The sequence below is a fragment of the Sorex araneus genome, chromosome 5, assembly GCF_027595985.1.
Source record: "Sorex araneus isolate mSorAra2 chromosome 5, mSorAra2.pri, whole genome shotgun sequence".
In the NCBI taxonomy this organism is placed as follows: Eukaryota; Metazoa; Chordata; class Mammalia; order Eulipotyphla; family Soricidae; genus Sorex; species Sorex araneus.
Genome location: NC_073306.1, coordinates 118459532 through 118476696, shown reverse-complemented (window position 1 = coordinate 118476696; position 17165 = coordinate 118459532). Strand labels below are relative to the sequence as shown.

At 48.6% G+C, this 17165-nt stretch overlaps 1 protein-coding gene across 1 annotated transcript in view; it reads left to right on the top strand.

The window, feature by feature from the left end:
• The window catches only part of PIGU (phosphatidylinositol glycan anchor biosynthesis class U), a 97783-nt gene that overhangs the window by 47199 nt on the left and 33419 nt on the right, over window positions 1-17165 (top strand). Inside the window, exon 7 of the mRNA XM_004612552.2 lies at window positions 6068-6165. Coding sequence (XP_004612609.2) covers window positions 6068-6165 — 98 coding nt within the window. The remainder of the gene's footprint in view (window positions 1-6067; window positions 6166-17165) is intronic.

Sequence of the window (17165 nt, the reverse complement as noted above, 5' to 3'; positions counted from 1 at the left end):
GTGTAGGTGTAGATGTAGTCAAGCATAGTTCTTGAGATTAGGACACAGAGGGTAGGTGACTGGCACCTGTATGTGGTTTATTGTCAACTCTGCATAGTTGTCTTAGAGGAAGTGACATTTCAGTTGTCAACTGATGTCTCTATGGTCTCTGCTCTAAGAAGGCCAGAGACAGACAGCTCAGGCAGGAGGAATATGTGAGAATAGACATGGGAGTGCCCAGCATGATATTTTCAGAGACCGGATGGTCCCACATGGCTGGAAGATGGTCTGTGAAACAAACCAGAGAGCTGAAGCCAGGGAATAAGACCCAACTGGGATTGGTTTTGGTGCTGTTAGAGTTTGGAATTAGTCCTAATAGTGGAACAGAATCATTGTTAGTCCTTTGTAACAGGGCAGGGGCCATACACAATCACACTTAGGGGCTACTACTAGCTCAGTGGTTTTTGGGGGGGCTGTGGTCACTCCTGGCAGTGCCAGGGGACCATGTGATACTAGGGCTCAAACCTGAGCCTCCGTCGTGCAAAGCATGCACCCCAGGTTGAGCTATCTCCCCAGACCTAGAAATCTCTAAAGAGGGGCTTTTATCATCTAACTTAGTGTTTTGCCAGAGTCAGTGCTGTCTCTGGGGCTCTGGAAAAACTCGGGGTTGTAGAAGCTTTGAGTGTAATTGGAGGATGCTTCTTATTTGTTCACCTAAAGTTCAGTTTCTAGGGCTGGAGAGATAATCTGGGGAGTAGAACACATATGGCTGGACCCGCAGCACCACTTGGCCCCATGAACATCGCCAGGTTAGCCTTGGGGGTTCTGCTCTTCCCTAAGCAGCACAGCATCCTCTGGCCCCCACATTCAGTGACCCCTGAGCATGTCTTAGGAGGCCCCTTAGCCTCACACAAAAAAGACTGGACTAGAGAGACCATACAGTGGGCCGGGCACTTACTTTGCACTTAGCCGACCTGGGTTTAATTCACAGAACCCCATATGGTTGCCTAGCACTGCCAGGACTGGTCCCTGGGTTCAAAGCCAGGAGTAAGCCCTGAGCCCAACTGGCTGTGACTACCCCCCTACCCCTGACCAAAAAGAAGAAGAGAAGGTAGATTTTTTAGGGGCCACTGAGTGATTTCTTTTTCTGAGAAGAAGTAGTAAGCCAAATAAGTTTGGGTACATGTGGTCTAAACCATCTTTTAGAGGGTCTTTCTGGCACTTTTGTGGAGGTGGACACGACAGGAGGAGGTTTGGGTGAAACTGAGGATGAAAAGGCTGAATTTCTGGTGAGAGGCTGAGCTCAGCTGCGGTGACTGGTGTCGCAGAGGTGCACCCCCAGGGTGTGGTGACCAAGTAAGGGGATCAGGCGGAGGAAGGACAGCCAAGGTGGTTGTCATGGACTTACTGGGCAAGAGCAGGAGGAGGGACAGAGCTTTCCTCCCCAGTGATGTCAGCCAAGGAGTCCAGGAAGGCTTCTCCTTCCCCGTCCTGGGAGTGCCAGCTCGCCAGCCCGTTCTGTCAGGCTCCCAGCCATTTCTTCTCTCTCGGGCTTATAAATAGTTACCTGCTACAGTCAGATCATTACTGCTCGCAGACAATTAGGGCAGAAGTTGGCTGTGTTTATTTCATGCCCCACTGTCTCCTAAGGGAGAAAGAGGTGAAAGTCATTGGTTTGTTTTCACATTTATAAGAATGGATGGAATTGAGCCATTCGCCTCCCTCCTCTGCTGCCAGACACATGGTCTCTTCTCTGTCCCACCCTCAACATCTAGAAAACTAGGTTCAATTATGAAGTTCTTTTCCAGGGGCTGGAGAGATAGTAGAGCACATAGGGCGCTTTTTGATCACAGGCATCCCATATGGTCCACTGAACACCTCCAGGAGTGATCCCTCAATGCAGAGGCAGGAGTAACCCCTGAGCATCATTGCATGTGGCAAATAAATAAATAAATAAATAAATAAATAAATAAATAAATAAATAAGTACAGGTTCTTTTCAGGGACCAGGGAGTGGTTCAGCAGTAAAATGCATGAGATTTGTGTTCAATCTCTGGCACCACCCTCCAGAAAAAAATCCTTTCCAGTTTTTTTCTCTTTAAAGCTACTTTCCCACAAATGTCACTTAGAAATTTTGCCAATTAAGGGAATCATGAACCCACCCTAGCCATTAGACTGAGAATACCACATTTCTACCACTGCCGTCTCGCTCTGAGTTTACCTGGTTTTATTTTATTTTATATTTTTGGTTTGTTGTTTCATATTTTGGGTTGTATGTGGTGGGGCGCAGAGGCTACTCTTGGCAATGCTTGGGCGGACCATGCAGTGTCAGGGATTGAACCCAGGCCTTCCCCTGCAAAACAGCACATGTGCTCCACCCATCAGGCTCTCCTTCCAGCCCTGGCCGGGCTCTGGTTCCAGGTGTCAGTGGTTTGGCAGGTGTGTGTGGGCCTCTGCTGGTGGCATAGCTTACTTGGGCAAGATCCTGTCGCTGCTCAGCCAGAGTGATAAGTACCCTGGTTACAGGACATCATGCTTGGCACCAAGTCACGTGATGAGACAGGCATCCTCAGAATTCTGTGCTTGGACCTTTACTTCCAACTTCCTCCTTTCTCTGCCTTCCTTCCACTTTCTGTGACTAGGATTTGTTCCTTGAAGCTGGGTTACTGTGACTTGAGGGATGAACCCCTCAAAAGTTCTCTTTTCTCCATGCCCTTTCCTATGAAGTGTCGACTTTTGGGGTGGGGGTCCCTGGCAGTGCTTAGGGAGCCCTGCCGTGCTGGGGACCAAACACAGGACTCCTTTGTGTGAAGCATGTGTGCCAGCCCTATAGTGACTGTTTTTGTTTGTTTGTTTGTTTGTTTGTTTTGGAGGGCACTCTCAGTGATACTTGACTCATTGGACTAATGGTCCAATGAGAAGTTCCAAGGATGTGGTACTGCCAGGTCCTGTGGTACCAGGGATCACCAGGACCACACCCAGTGATGCTTGGGAGCTTCCATGCCCAATACCCCCTATATTAGCTGCCAAACCTGTGGTCTAATTTTTAACCACCCCTAGACGTTTTAAAGATATCCAATCACTTTGGTGTGCAAAAAACCCCCGTGAATCAATACCCACAACCCATGGCCGCCACTATTAAGTGGTGGCCCAGTTTCATGGACTTCACCACTCAAGAGGTGCAAGCCAAGCTGCTGAAACTCATGACTACACTGGGTCTCTGGCTAAAAATTCTGGGGTGCCCCCGGAGGGGTGCGGGCGATTTCCCATCCTGCCAAAGCCCCAGCAGCAGCTCTCATACCCCACACCACCTTGCAGATGACCTAACCTCACTGCTTCATGACCAATCTCTGCAAAGACACCAAGCTGACAAAAAAATACCAGGCACACTGGTTTTTTTTGGCTGAGAACTCTGGGGTCTTCTCTGAGTGGGAGGGGGGAGCCGCCCCTGACCCTTGCTCTGATGGAAGGCCCAGAAGCCACGCCCACATCCTACAGCCACTGCCACGTAAACAATGCCCGGGCTTCACAGCTAGTCTCCAAAGAGATGCAAGCCAAACCAAGCCACTGAAACTCATCAGCCCAGTCCCACAGATCCTGGAGCTCCTGGAGCAACACCTCCAAAGTCCATCATTCTGACAGGCCAGGGGGTGCACAACAGATTAGGTGGGAAAGTAGCACAGAAGCTAAGCTCAGCAAACAAAAGCAATAGTACAGAGGGCTCAACGAGTAACAGACAGCATAGTAAACTCAGTGATCTTAATGACCCCCACTAAGCGATATAACCATTTCCACAAAATTTTCTTTGACTGAAGTATGTTTCATTAATTCCATTAGCCATTTAGTTGTAACAAGCAATATAAAATAAATAATTTTGTGCTGGTAAGGGAGCAGGCTTGAAGAGGTAGGCGGGAAACTGAGGACAATAGTAGAGGGAAGGTCATACTGGTGACGGGACTGGGGTTGGAACATTGAATGGCCGAAACGACTGTATTATGGACAATTTTGTAAACCACAGTGTTTAAATAAAGTTAAAAAACATAACCAAACCTATGAATCATTTGTTTTCCTCTCTGAGTCATCTGATCCAGCCCTAGGAAAGGGGAAAACTCCTTAGATTGAGTGGTGGGACTAGTTTCTCGTGTCATGAAACACTGTGAAGAGGATGTCTGTTGTTTTCAGTAAACAACTGGCACCATACTTACAAGTAACCATGGGTAGTCATTTAGGAAGCAGTGCAGAGATTCCACCTCTGGATGCTGACTGCACGCTCCCGACTCCTGGGCCGCACTGGAACCTTTGTTGTTCTCCAGCCTTGGTTTTAGAGTAGTCTGTTGTCGGGGACAGCCAGATGGCTCTGAACTCTGGAGCACGTGCCTAGCATTCCATAGGCCCTGCATTCAGACTCAGCACTGCTGGGGGTGGCCCTGGTGACCCCAGCACCACGAGGCACCGAGTACCCTGGAACCCCGGGAGAGCTTTGGGCTCCTGAACACTGCTTAGGAGGTTCCTACCGCACTCCACAAAAAATAATGGATTTTATTGTCTTAAATCATCTAAAAGGAAATAGTTATTTGGGGTTTTGTTTTGTTTTAGTCTGATTTTTTAAAAATATTTCTTTTGTGAGGCTGGAGCGATAGCCCAAGGGGTAGGGCATTTGCCTTGCATGTGGCCAACCCAGGTTCGATTCCCAGCATCCCATATGGTCCCCTGAGCACCACCAGGAGTGATTTCTGAGTGCAAAGCCAGGAGTAACCCCTGTGCATCGCTGGGTGTGACCCAAAAAATTTTTTTTTTTCTTTTGTGGGGTTTGTGAAGAGTTGAAACACACCTGTTGTGCTTGGCTATCCCTAGCTCTGTGCTCAGGAGAGACCCCTGGCAGTACTTGGGGGGCCATGCTGTGCCAGAAATCGAACTGGAGTTGGCAGGATGCCAGGCAAGGGCTTTACTCTCTGTGATATCTCTCTAACCCTCAAGTCTTTTTTTCTTGGGACAGTAACAGTGCATGTTCATTATAGACAGTTTAGAAAATACAGGGAGGTAAAAAATGAAAAATCATGCATATTACTGTTACCAGAGAAAACTATTATGAGCTTTGTGGATGTGTCTTTTAATCTTCTTTTAATCACTGGAGGTTGGTGGGTTGAGCTACTCCAGGTGGTGCTCAGGGATCACTCCTGAGGATCAAGGGAACATGTGGGGTGCCGGAGATCTAACCCAGATGAGGTGGCATGGAAGACCTGTATCTTAACCCCTGTACTCTCTCCCCAGTTCATATAACATTCCTTATGTGCTATATATTTTCAGGTTCTGTATTAATTATATTTCTCAAATTGAAGTATATTTTTTATTAATAATGTCCCTATTCCCCACCAGAAGTGAACCAATATGGAGTCAGTAAGCATTGTATTATAAAAAATTTGCAATGACATGAAAGGATGTTACAACGTCCTGAAACATCTGGGCAACACATGGTGGCCTGAGCGTCACTGGGAGCGCCCTGGGAGGATTGCTGGGCACTGCTGGGATGGGCCCTGGATGTTCCCAGGCACCTCCGGGCCTGAGCAGCACTGCACCCTCCAGTCCTGGCTCCAAACTCCTGGCCCAACTGGCTGCGTATCCCTCCAGGGCCCCTGAGCACATTTGGGAGGCCCCGCCCCCCCATAAAAGAAAGGGTGTTATAAAAATAGCCATGGGGTGTGATTACCAAAAAGCTCTTTTTCACAGCTCTCAATGGTACAGGCAGTGATTGTGGGCACAATCAATGGGACATTCAACACAATATGAGTGCCAGTGAAGCCGTTCTCTTCATTCCCCTCTGGCCTGAAGTTTTATATCTTTCTGGGTCTGAAATTTTTACAAGAAATAATGCTTGTGCTGTCTCCACTTGTTAAAGATAAATATTTCATTGGAAATCAAGCCGGAAGTTCTCACTCTCTGTGCATTGCATGGCGCTGTTGTAGCTGGGGAACATGAGGCTGGTGATGATGTGAGCAGTAAAGGAACGCGTCTCGATGGGGGTCTCGGGGTCTGAGTGCAGGCCTGGTTGATGCGGTTAGATCACTCCATGCCTTTGTTTCTCTTTGCAGGTAGTGCCTTCCTCAGTGCTATTTTTCTTGCCTTAGCCACATACCAGTCTCTGTACCCACTCACCTTGTTTGTCCCAGGACTCCTCTATCTCCTCCAGGTAAGCGCTTGCTGGGGAGAGCCAGCACAGGGGTGATGTGCTCGGGCAGAGGTCAGTGAAGGCGATGGGTCCCCGGCGCACACGCTTGCTTCTGCTTGGAAACACAAACTGAGAAAGAAGACCTATGATCATTAAGTTCTAATTGAATATATCATTGCAAGTGTATTTAAAGCATATTTAGGGGCCAGAGCCATAGTGCAGCAGGTAGGGCACTTGCCTGATCCAGGTTTGATCCCTGGTGTGTGATATGGTCCCCTGAGCCCACCAGGAGTAATCCCTGAGCACAGAGTCAGGAGTAGGCCCTGAAAATCTATAGGTGTGGCCACAAAAGAAAACAAAAGTGTGTTTTAGTTTATGTATTTGCAACTGGGATTGACCAACTCTCTGATATCCCTAAGACTCCTCTCGGAGCTCGTTTCTTTAACTTTTCTATATAATCCCACTTCCCTGGAAGGTTTCTGTAGGGATAATGTGTCGAAAGTGAGGGCTAGAGAGAGCTCAGTGGGCTGGAGCAACCCAGGCTTGATCCTCAGCACCGCACGATTCCCTGCACACCGCCAAGGATGGCCTCCAAGCTGGGAATAACTTCTAACCATCTCTGGTATGGCCCCCAGACCAAATATAGACAGACAGACGTGGGGCTCCACAGTTACACTTGAATCACTGGGTGATGATAAATTGAAGAGTACAGGTTACTGGTATTTATTAAAAACTCTCTACCTGTCAGGCTGTGCAGACCACCATTATAGGCATCTTCTTATTTTAGCTTTATAAGAGCTTATGTGGTAGGTCATGTTATTAGTCATGTATTAGACTAATAATAATGATATTGGACACGTGAATAATTGCAGCTGGAACACTGGGCATTTTATAGAGTTCTTTGACCCAAGGCCACATGGCCAGCAAATGACGCACTGAAATGTGAACTCAGGCAGCCTGGTGCAAGGCCCTGCTCTGCGCTCGTGCTCTCTCTCTCTCTCTTTCTCTCTCTCTCTCTCTCTCTCTCTCTCTCTCTCTCTCTCTCTCTCTCTCTCTCTCTCTTCCTCCCTCTCTCTCTCTCTCACTCTCCCTCTCTATCTTCCTCTCTCTCCTCTCTCTCCCTCTCTCCTACCCTCAGTCCCTCCCTCCCTCCTCCTGGCTTCGCAGTAATTTACTCCTGGCAGTGCTCTGGGGACCATATGGGATGCCAGACTCTAACCCAAGCCAGCCACATGCAAGGCAAACGCCCTACCCACTGTACTATTGCTCCAGCTCCCATCTCTTCTGTGCAGGTAAGAATACACAGGTTAAATTCAGAGGAAGAAAGAAAAAAGAACGTACACAATACTTATTACAAACCCTGTTGCTAAAACCAAATGTGTACCTCCATTTATGCTTTTTGGGTCACACCCGGCAATGTACAGGGGTTACTCATCGCTCTGCACTCAGGAATTACCCCTGGCGGTGCTCAGGGGACCATAGGGGATGCTGGGAATTCAACCCAGTTCGGCCGTTTGCAAGGCAAACACCCTACCAGCTGTGCTATCGCTCCAGTCCCACGTACCTCCATTTATGGAAGTAGGCCCTGCGCTTATCATTTCTCTTCTGTTTTTTGGGACCATACCAAACGGTGCTGGGAGGCTACACCCTGAGCACAGTGTGGAGCCAGGGATCAAATCTGGAGCTCCTGTTTAGAAAACATGTTCCACAGTTCCATTTGGATGGGAGGGTGGGGGTGGGGGCGGGGAGGGGGGAGAGAAGAGAGAAGAGGAGGGGAGGATAAGAGGGGAGGGGAAGGGAGGGGAGAGGAGAGATGCAGGGGATCAAACAAGCCAAAATCGTGACACATAGAAAACAAATACTCTGCTCTTAAGTTACTTCCCCAACCCCTATATGCTTATCTATCATTTTGTTTTGTTTCCGTTTGGTTTTTTTTTCCCCCTACATCTGCCATTACTCAAGGATTTCTCCATACTCTATGGCCCAGCTCAGGGGGGCCATGTGATGTCACAGATTGAACCCTGGTTTCTTAGATGCAAAGTATGTATTCAGCCCAATGAGCTCTCTTTCCAGATCTGCTTTTCATTTTAAATGTGGATGTATGGGGCCAGAGAGATAGCCAAAGGGCAATTGTCTTGGACATGGCCACCTGGATTCCATATGGTCCCCTGAGCGCAGAACCAGGAATAAGCCCTGAGCAGTACCAGGTGTAGCCCAAAAGCAAAACAGATACAACCAGAACAAAAACAAAAAACCCCAACCAAAACAAAATATAAATGTGGATGTATTCAGTGATACATTGCTTAATTAGCTTAATTTTTCCTTCCACTTAGGAGATTTGACATGTGCCCTAGCTGTCACTAACATAAATAGTATATAAATGTTTGTATGTTTTTTTGCTGGGCCAGAGAGATAGTATAGCTGGTAGGCCATTTGCTTTGCATGCGACTAACCCAGGTTCCATCCACAGCACCTCGGATTGTTCTTTGAACATCTCCAGGCTGATCCCTGAGCACAGAGTAAGCCCTGAGCACAGCCAGGTGTGCACACAGCCCGCCCTCCCCCACCCCCAAAAGGAAAGAAAGATACTTTTCTTTAAGTTATTTCCTGAAGGTGTATCCCTCTAGCTGGATTACTGGACCCAAAGGTATGACAGGTTTGAGTTTTTTTCTGTAAGACTGGATTGTTGACGAAAGCACAAGCCAGTCTGTAGTGACTAAAGTGATCTGCAGTGGCTCCTGCCACCCCCCCAGCCTGCCCTCTGAGCGTTCTGACTCATGACCGCAGTTTAATAGTAGTGCCAGCGTGGAGTTGTTTAGCTTTGTTTTTCTCTTTCGATTCTTCTTGAGTCAGAGGCATTTGCCATACGGCAGCGTGCTGTTTGTGTGTCTCTCCTCCTACTTCTAATTAATTCGTAGCCTTTTATTGCTTCTACTGTTGTCATTGTTGTTGCTACAAACCAGGGGTCGCCACTTGTGGTAGTCTCCTGGATGTACTTGGTGATGTGGGGGCAGGGGTGGGGGCCTCTCAGCCCTACCCATTGTCCCTTGCACGCGTATGTGCTCCGCCACTTAGCTGTCCTTCCTGCCTCCTTTAGAAAGTCGGAGTTCTTAGGAGACTGCATGAAACCAGAATTTTAGTACTTTTTTATCAAAGGCTTTAAATAGATACTTATTTAGGGACCAGAGAGATAGTAGAGGGGCTAAGGCACTTGCCTTCTAAGTGGCTGACCTTTGTTTGATCCCCAGCCCAGATGGTGCCCAGAGTACCACCAGGAATTACCCCTGAGCATCACAACCCCCCCCCAAAATTTATTTGTACACATTAACTGACTAAAATTTAGGAATGGCTAATTAGGACAGTTTCTAAATATGCTTTATGTAATTTTTTTTGGTAGGGGAGTGGATTTGAGGCCACTCCTGGCAATATTCAAGGATTACTCCTAGCTCTGTGCTCAGGTCTCATTACTAGTAGTGCTCAGGGGACCACATGTGATACCAGGGATGGAAACTGAGGCTGGCCACATGTGCTTTATTTCCTATACTATCTTTCCAGCCCAATGTAAAATAGTATTTATTTGGACTGAAAAGACAGTACAGTGGGGGTCCCACTTTCTTCGTATATGGCTAACCCGGGTTCAATCCCCGGCATCCCATATGGTCCCCCGGCACCATCAGAAGTGATTCCTGAGTGCAGAGCCCGTAGTAACCCCAACCCCTGAGCATCCCTCTATCTGGATTACTGGACCCAAAGGTAAGAAAGGTTTGAGTTTTTTGTAAGACTGGATTGTTGACGAAAGCCCAAGCCAATTGTTGTTAGTTGTTGTTCAGGGTGTTCGGTGTTTTTTTCGGAAAGGTAAGGCTGGAGTAGCTTTTTTAACTGGACAGCAGTTTTGGAGTGTGGACACGAGTGCTGATGCTTCTAAGGAACAGAGAGAAGTGGGGAGGTAGTCCATGCCAACCCCGAGAAAGCCTGGAGATTTTAGTCACATTACCCACATACTTGAATTTTGAGCAGATTATATTTTGGTAGAGTCCTGCTGGGGGCATGGCGGCTATTTTGGATGGTGGGAGCAAGCAGGTGCTGGGGGCTGTGCTTGGGGGGGCACCAGGCTGACCCTCCTCCCTCCAATTTACCTCAGTCTGTTCAGCCTTGCACAGATCCCAGATTAAGTGCTGCTTTTGATCTCTTTCGAGATTTAATTATGAAGCAAGGCTGGTCGAAGAGCGTACATGGTAGCACTGGAGTTGGTTTGTGGGGTTGACTGCCAGAGCTCCCAGGAGTGTAGGGAAGTGGGGAAAGGTAGCCCATCCCAACCCCGAGAAGCCTGGAGATTTCAGTCACAAAACCCGCATATCCAAATTTTCAGCAGGTTATATCTCAGTGAGGTCCATCCCAAGATAGTGGGGTTTAACCAGGGGCATGGCAGCACTTTTGGATTGTGAGACAAGGGGCTGCTGGGGGCTCTGCTAGGGCAGGCACCAGGCTGACCCACCCTGAAAAAATGTTTTTGTTTAGTATGTTGACACAAGCGCAAAACCTCTGCTAATTAGCCACACTTAAGTGTAAAGCGCTGATGGTGTGTGCAGTCATCAACATGTTAAAACTCCTGGAATTTTCCATATGATGACAGTGGAAGAGGAAGACTCCTGAGAGACTGGGGGTGGGCAGGGATTGAGACAGAGGGGCTTAATGGGGGCTCCAGCCAATGTTGGGAAGAATCAGAAAGCTGATGGGCTGGGTGCAGAAATCTAGAGAGTAAGTAGATTAGCTGTATGTAGGGGGCAAGATGTAAGATTAAAATTCTTGCCCAGGCTGTTTCTCTTATTTAAAAATTTTTATTATTATTTGTTTTGGGGCCACACGCAGTAGTGCTCAGGGCTTATTTCTGGCTTTGTGCCCAGGGATCACTCTCGATGGTGCTCTGGGAATTGTGTGGATGCTGGGGTCGGAACCCGGGTCACCTCTGTGCAAGGCAGTCATTAACAGCTGTGCTGTTGCCCCACCTCCCAGTGCATCTATTTTTTTTCCCAGTGTATTTATCTATTTTTAATGGGAGGTAACTTGAAAGGAAAGCCTCATGAGTAAAGTTTGGTTTTTTATTTTCTTTTTGGGTCACACCCAGTGATGCACAGGGGTTACTCCTGGCTCATGCACTCAGGAATTACTCCTGGCGGTGCTCGTGGGACCATATGGGATTCTGGGAATCGAACCCGGTTGGCCGTGTCCAAGGCAAATGCCCTACCAGCTGTGCTATCGCTCCTCCAGCCCCCCTCATGAGTAAAGTTTTAATGTTATTTATGTACTGTTTTTGTGTCACACCGACTAGTGTATGGGGGCCACTTATTGTGCTTGGGGGCCCTGTGATGTCGGGAGTGAGCCTGTGCCTCCTGCTTGCAGAACATATTGAGCCCGTTGAGCTGTCTTTCCTTCCCAGGGGGGTTGTGTTTATTTTTAAAATGAGTCCAGTCACATCCAGAAAATAAGCCCGCCGAAGCACATATGAGAATGGGAGCAAAATAGACAGGGTTTTGTGGGGTTTTTTGTTTGTTTGTTTAGTTCCAGGCATATATTGTTGCAACACCCATCCCCTTACCAGTGCCATAACCTCCACCCATGTTCCCAGTTTCCCTCCCACCCCCCAGTCTGCCTCTGCAGCAGGCACTTTTCCCCTCCCCTGTTTTGAAGAGCAGGGAAATGGTCTTCAGTTGGAAGTTGGCACGGGGGCCAGGGTGGTGGGGACACACTGGGGAAGCAAGGGCAGGGTCTGCTTGGGCTGAGTTCCGCAGCCAGTGGGGGCTCCACCAACGCTGGGCAAACGGGCAGGCGCAAGAGGCAGCTGAATGTACGCAGGGCTCATGGGGCTGCGTTAAGGGCTAATGGCAGAGTATTGCATTTTCATTCAGCTCCCAAGGGTGTATTTGAGGATTTTTCTATATAAAAATCGGAGAGTAGCCAAGAGGTAATAGAGGGTTAAGACATATGGCCTGCATGTGGCTGGCCCTAGTTCTAGCCCCAGCACCACACAGTCGCACCCAGGCATTGTGGGCCCAGCCCTGAGCACCTCCAGGGCCCAGTTAGCCTCTGGTGCTGCAGGCTGAGGAGCACCTTATACTTGCATTGAACTGCTGCTGAGAATCTCTGTGAGGGTCTCCTCAGGCCTCCTGTGCACTGTCTGGGGACCCCCCCCAAAAAAAAAATAAAAAAGAAAGAAAAGGGGAAAAATTGAAGGAAAATACAATATCATCTTTGAAATATATTATTTTTAGCCTGGACATTTATCTGTGGCCCTGGACAAGTGGCATCTTAACTTCTCCTGGCCTCAGTTTCCTTACCTACAAGATGGGCACAGTATAGTAGCCACCACATAGGGTTAGCACGTGTCAGGCAGTTAGAGTGTGGGAATGTCTCCATAAAAAATTAGTTGTAGTTTTTAATATGCAGATGTTCATAGAAGGAAGATGGCAGCCTTCTGGAGGTGCAGGAGGTAGTTAGGATGGGGACGTGGGGAGATAAAGGAACTGTAAACGTTCATTTGCCCCCATTCCTGTTTTTCCCCACTTCCCTTCCCACGTTGCTGCCATTCCTGGAGGTTGCACATCTCCTGCTTGTGGTACTCACATCCTCTCTTAAGTAGTGGCCCTCTCCGGGGCTCACACAGCAGGTCGTAGTGCTGGCGGAGGCCACACTTGCTCCTTGTGGTTGTGTAACCACAATGGGGTGCAGTGCTTCCCGTGCGGGCTACCACCTCCCCCCATTCTACCAGTCAAATTTCTAGGAGGCGCAAAAGACAAGGTGGAGACGCCAATGTGTGATCAGTGCCAGGCCACAAGCCACACTGGCTTTCCTTTCCCCGATAGACACCAGCGGTGGGCGGGGGGGCAGGGGATACACCTGGATTCCTGGAACGTCACACCTGAGGATGGTGATGTCTGGTCTCCGTCAAAAGGAAGGCGCTTAAGTGGTCCTGAGCTGATCCTCTCCAGACTGCGAGAGCGAGCCCGCAGTCCGCAGAACCAGGAGGCCACGCCAGAGAGGAGGGATGCCACGGAGCCAGACCTGGGGCTGGAGCCAAGAGGTTGGCAGCAGGGCCTTGGGGCGCCGTCACATGTCAGGAAGGGTTTTAGCTCCCTCCTTCCTCCTGCTGGGGATTCCTAAAGCCTGGAGCCCCCTTGGCTGAGGCACTTCCTCTTTGAAAGAAAGTAACAGAAGCCGGGAAGACGCCACCTGTGATTTGTCTTCATCCTGTCCCGGCTTTTCCTTTCTGCTCAGCAGGAGGACCCCATGATTCCCAGACTTTCTGGGGTGTGTCTGTCCCATCACACTGTCCAGCCTTGTCGGTTCCGGCTCTTCTCCATCCCCTCTTTGGGGCTTACTGAGACTCTTCACACAGTGCTCTTTCTTTCCCCTGAAGCTCTCCATTGTTTCCACCTCTCCTGGGAGGGCGCCAGTGTTGGTTCGAGTAGCTTGCTCATCTTGTTAGAATGTAAATAAGGGTGAGGACCTGCATCTTCAGGAGGCTTTTCAGAAAGTCATGTACTTTTCTCCTTCTCTTCCTTTTGTTGTGGTGGTGGTGGCACTCGCTCACACTCTGTCGTGACACGGTTGGCTCTGGGGCTCCCTGGGGTCGCACACCTAGTGGTGGCACTTGCACACTTAGTTTGTTGCTCGTGGAACAGGGTGGTTCACGTTGTTTTAGTTGATCTCACACGCGTGGCTACAGTGCATCGATGACGGCACACTCTGTCATGGCACCAGGAATCCCACAGGGCAGCCCTGAGTGGCCTGATGCGGGGATCAGTTTCGTGACCTCATGCCTGCAGTCTGAGCCATCCCCAGGCCTTTTCCACAAGCTTCACTCTACTATACCGACCAAATGTGTCTCCTGGGGCTGGAGAAATAATAGTACAGGGGTTAAGACCTTGCATATAGCTGAGAGTTTGATCCCTGGCACCACATATGGCCTCCAGAGCACCTCCCAGAGTGATCCCCAAGCACAGAGGGACTGCTGGATGGCGCCCTACAACTAAAGATAATAAATAAGTCTCCTGGGCCTCATCCTGAGAAATCTAATTGCTTAGGTATAGTGTTCAGTTCCAGGTCTTCCTTCTTCCCTCCATTCCTTTTCCTCCTCCTCCCTCCCTCCCTCCCTCCCTCCCTCCCTCCCTCCCTCCCTTCCTCCCTCCCTCCCTCCCTCCCTTCCTTCCTTCCTTCCTTCCTTCCTTCCTTCCTTCCTTCCTTCCTTCCTTCCTTCCTTCCTCCCTTCCTTCCTTCCTTCCTTCCTTCCTTCCTTCCCTCCCTCCCTCCCTCCCTCCCTCCCTCCCTCCCTCCCTCCCTCCCTCCCTCCCTTCCTTCCCTCCCTCCCTTCCTTCCTTCCTTCCCTCCCTCCCTCCCTCCCTCCCTCCTTCCCTCCCTCCCTTCCTTCCTTCCTTCCTTCCTTCCTTCCTTCCTTCCTTCCTTCCTTCCTTCCTTCCTTCCTTCCCTCCTTCCTTCCTTCCCTCCTTCCTTCCTTCCCTCCTTCCTTCCTTCCTTCCTTCCTTCCTTCCTTCCCTCCTTCCTTCCTTCCTTCCTTCCTTCCCTCCTTCCCTCCTTCCCTCCTTCCCTTGAGCTAATTCTCTGGTCCAGTTTCCAAGTTTAAGGATGCATTCTGATACTGATTTTTCCCTATTATACAAATCCCAGACAGAAAATTATTTCTGAGGGGCTGGAGAGATAGTACAGTGGTTAAGGAATTTGCCTTGCACATGGACAACCCAAGTTCTATTGCTGGCATCACATATGGTCTCCCAAGCACTGCCAGGAGTAATTCCTGGGCAAAGAGCCAGAAGTAACCTCTGAGCATTGCGGGATGTAGCCCAGAACAAACAAACAACCACCACAAACAAAAGAAAATGATTTCTGTATAAGGCCTGTTTTTTCCATGCTAAGAGTTGGGGAGGGGTAGAAGTAACCATTCTCTCTCTCTTCCCTTATAGTTGGGTCTTTTCTGAAGCAGTCTGAGAATTCTTTTACTTCGTTAAATATCTTTCTATTAGCAATGATTTCAGAGAAAGAACTGCCAGTTATATCTCAGCTTGAAAGTACATCTAGCCCATAGACTGTGATTTTATTTGACCCTAGTGTTTCATTTTTTTAATTAGTCATCATTTATATTATGTATTTTAATTAGTCATCAGTTCTGTTATATATTTGTTTGCAGCAATTGGGGGATCATGCAGTGCCAGGAATCAAACTGAAGTTGGCTCATGAGCTCATGCTTTTTATTTTTTTAAGTATTTCTTCTTTTTTTTTTATTTAAAAAAAATTTTTTTTAATTGAATCACCGTGAGATGCAGTGACAAACTTTCATGATCATGAGCTCATCCTCGACCTGTCTTTCCCAGTCGTAGTTACCAGTTTTAAGTATCTGTATTCAGGGCCCGGAGGGATGGTCCAGGAGGTAGGCTTTTGCCTTGCATGCTGCAGCTTTATCCATGACCCTGGTTTGATCCCTTGCACCATATATGGTCCCCTGAGCCAGAAATAACTTCTGAGCACCTCCAGGTGTGGTCCAAACCCCAAAATAAATAAAGAAAAATGAACAAGAAAAAAAAATAATAATCTGGCTTCAAAATCGTAGTTTTGCTTCTAGAAATGTGTTAGGGCCCTCTGCTGAGGACAGAGCACGCACCTCTGCCCGCCACTGCATCTGTGCATCATCTGCGTTGCTTTCTCTCACGCTGTCCCCTGGCGGCTGGTACCTGATAATGTAGAAGTGTGTGTTTATGTCTCTATTTATGTCCACGCAAAGACCTAGAGACCACTGACCATTTTGGGACCCCGACTGTGGTCTGTGTTTTTTTGGTTTTTTTTTTGTTTGTTTGTTTTTTTTTTGCTTTTTGGGTCACACCCGGTAATGCACAGGGGTTACTCCTGGCTCTGCACTCAGGAATTTCCCCTGGCGGTGCTCAGGGGACCATATGGGATGCTGGGAATCGAACCCAGGTCGGCCGCATGCAAGGCAAACACCCTACCCGCTGTGCTATTGCTCCAGCCCCTGTGGTCTGTATTTCTTACCAATTTATTTCATACTGCCAGTGGGCTCCCAAGTAGTGCTCAGGGGCTTCTGCTCACTGCTGATGGTATTGTCCCTCTGGGCTAGACAATTTGGTGCTAGGGCCTGGCAATTGGCACTTGAGGGTCTCCACGGCTACACCCCACAGAGCCTGGGGGCCATGTAGTGTTGGTTTTGAACTCAGGTCCTGGTGCATGCCGGGCGTGTGCCCCAGACTGCTGAACTACCTTCCTCGCCCCAAACTCTACCTGCTGGGCTGCAGCTGACCTGTGGGAGGCCCTGGGTTCAACCTCCAAGGCTGCAAAATAGCAACAATAAACATTTATTGGCTATTACAGTAACAACAAAGATCTCCGAGAGAAATAGCTGATGGAAGGTTAAGGGCAGGAAGATTACCCAATGACCCCAAACACTGAAACCACGTAACAAAGAAGCATCAAAGCTTGTCTCCAAATCCAACAGGAGGCAGCTCCGGCTGTGCACAGATGGACACCCTGAAGCTTCGTCAGGATGAGGTCTGCTGTGGACTAATAATCCTGGGAGCATATTGAAAGAGAGGCATTCATAATGAAACTGAAAAGGAAACCTCATTGGTCAACAACTGACAGGGAATCTATTCAGTATCTTAAAGACTAGATAAATAAATAAAAAGAAAAACTAAGAATTGTTCCTGGGACCAGAGAGACAGTACCGTGGGTAAGACATTTGCCTTGCACATGGCTGACATGGGTTCAGTCCCTGGAATCACATGTGGTCTCTGAGCACCACCAGGAATAAGCCCTAAGCACAAACTGGTGTGTCCCAAAACAAACAAAAAGTTTCATCCTGCCTTTCCACTAATACCACCATAGAGTAGGTAAGCATAAGCAACTCTATAAAGGCATTTTTGTTTTGCTTTTTTGCTTTTTGGGTCACACCTAGCAATGCACAGGGGTTATTCCTGGCTCATTCACTCAGGAATTACTCC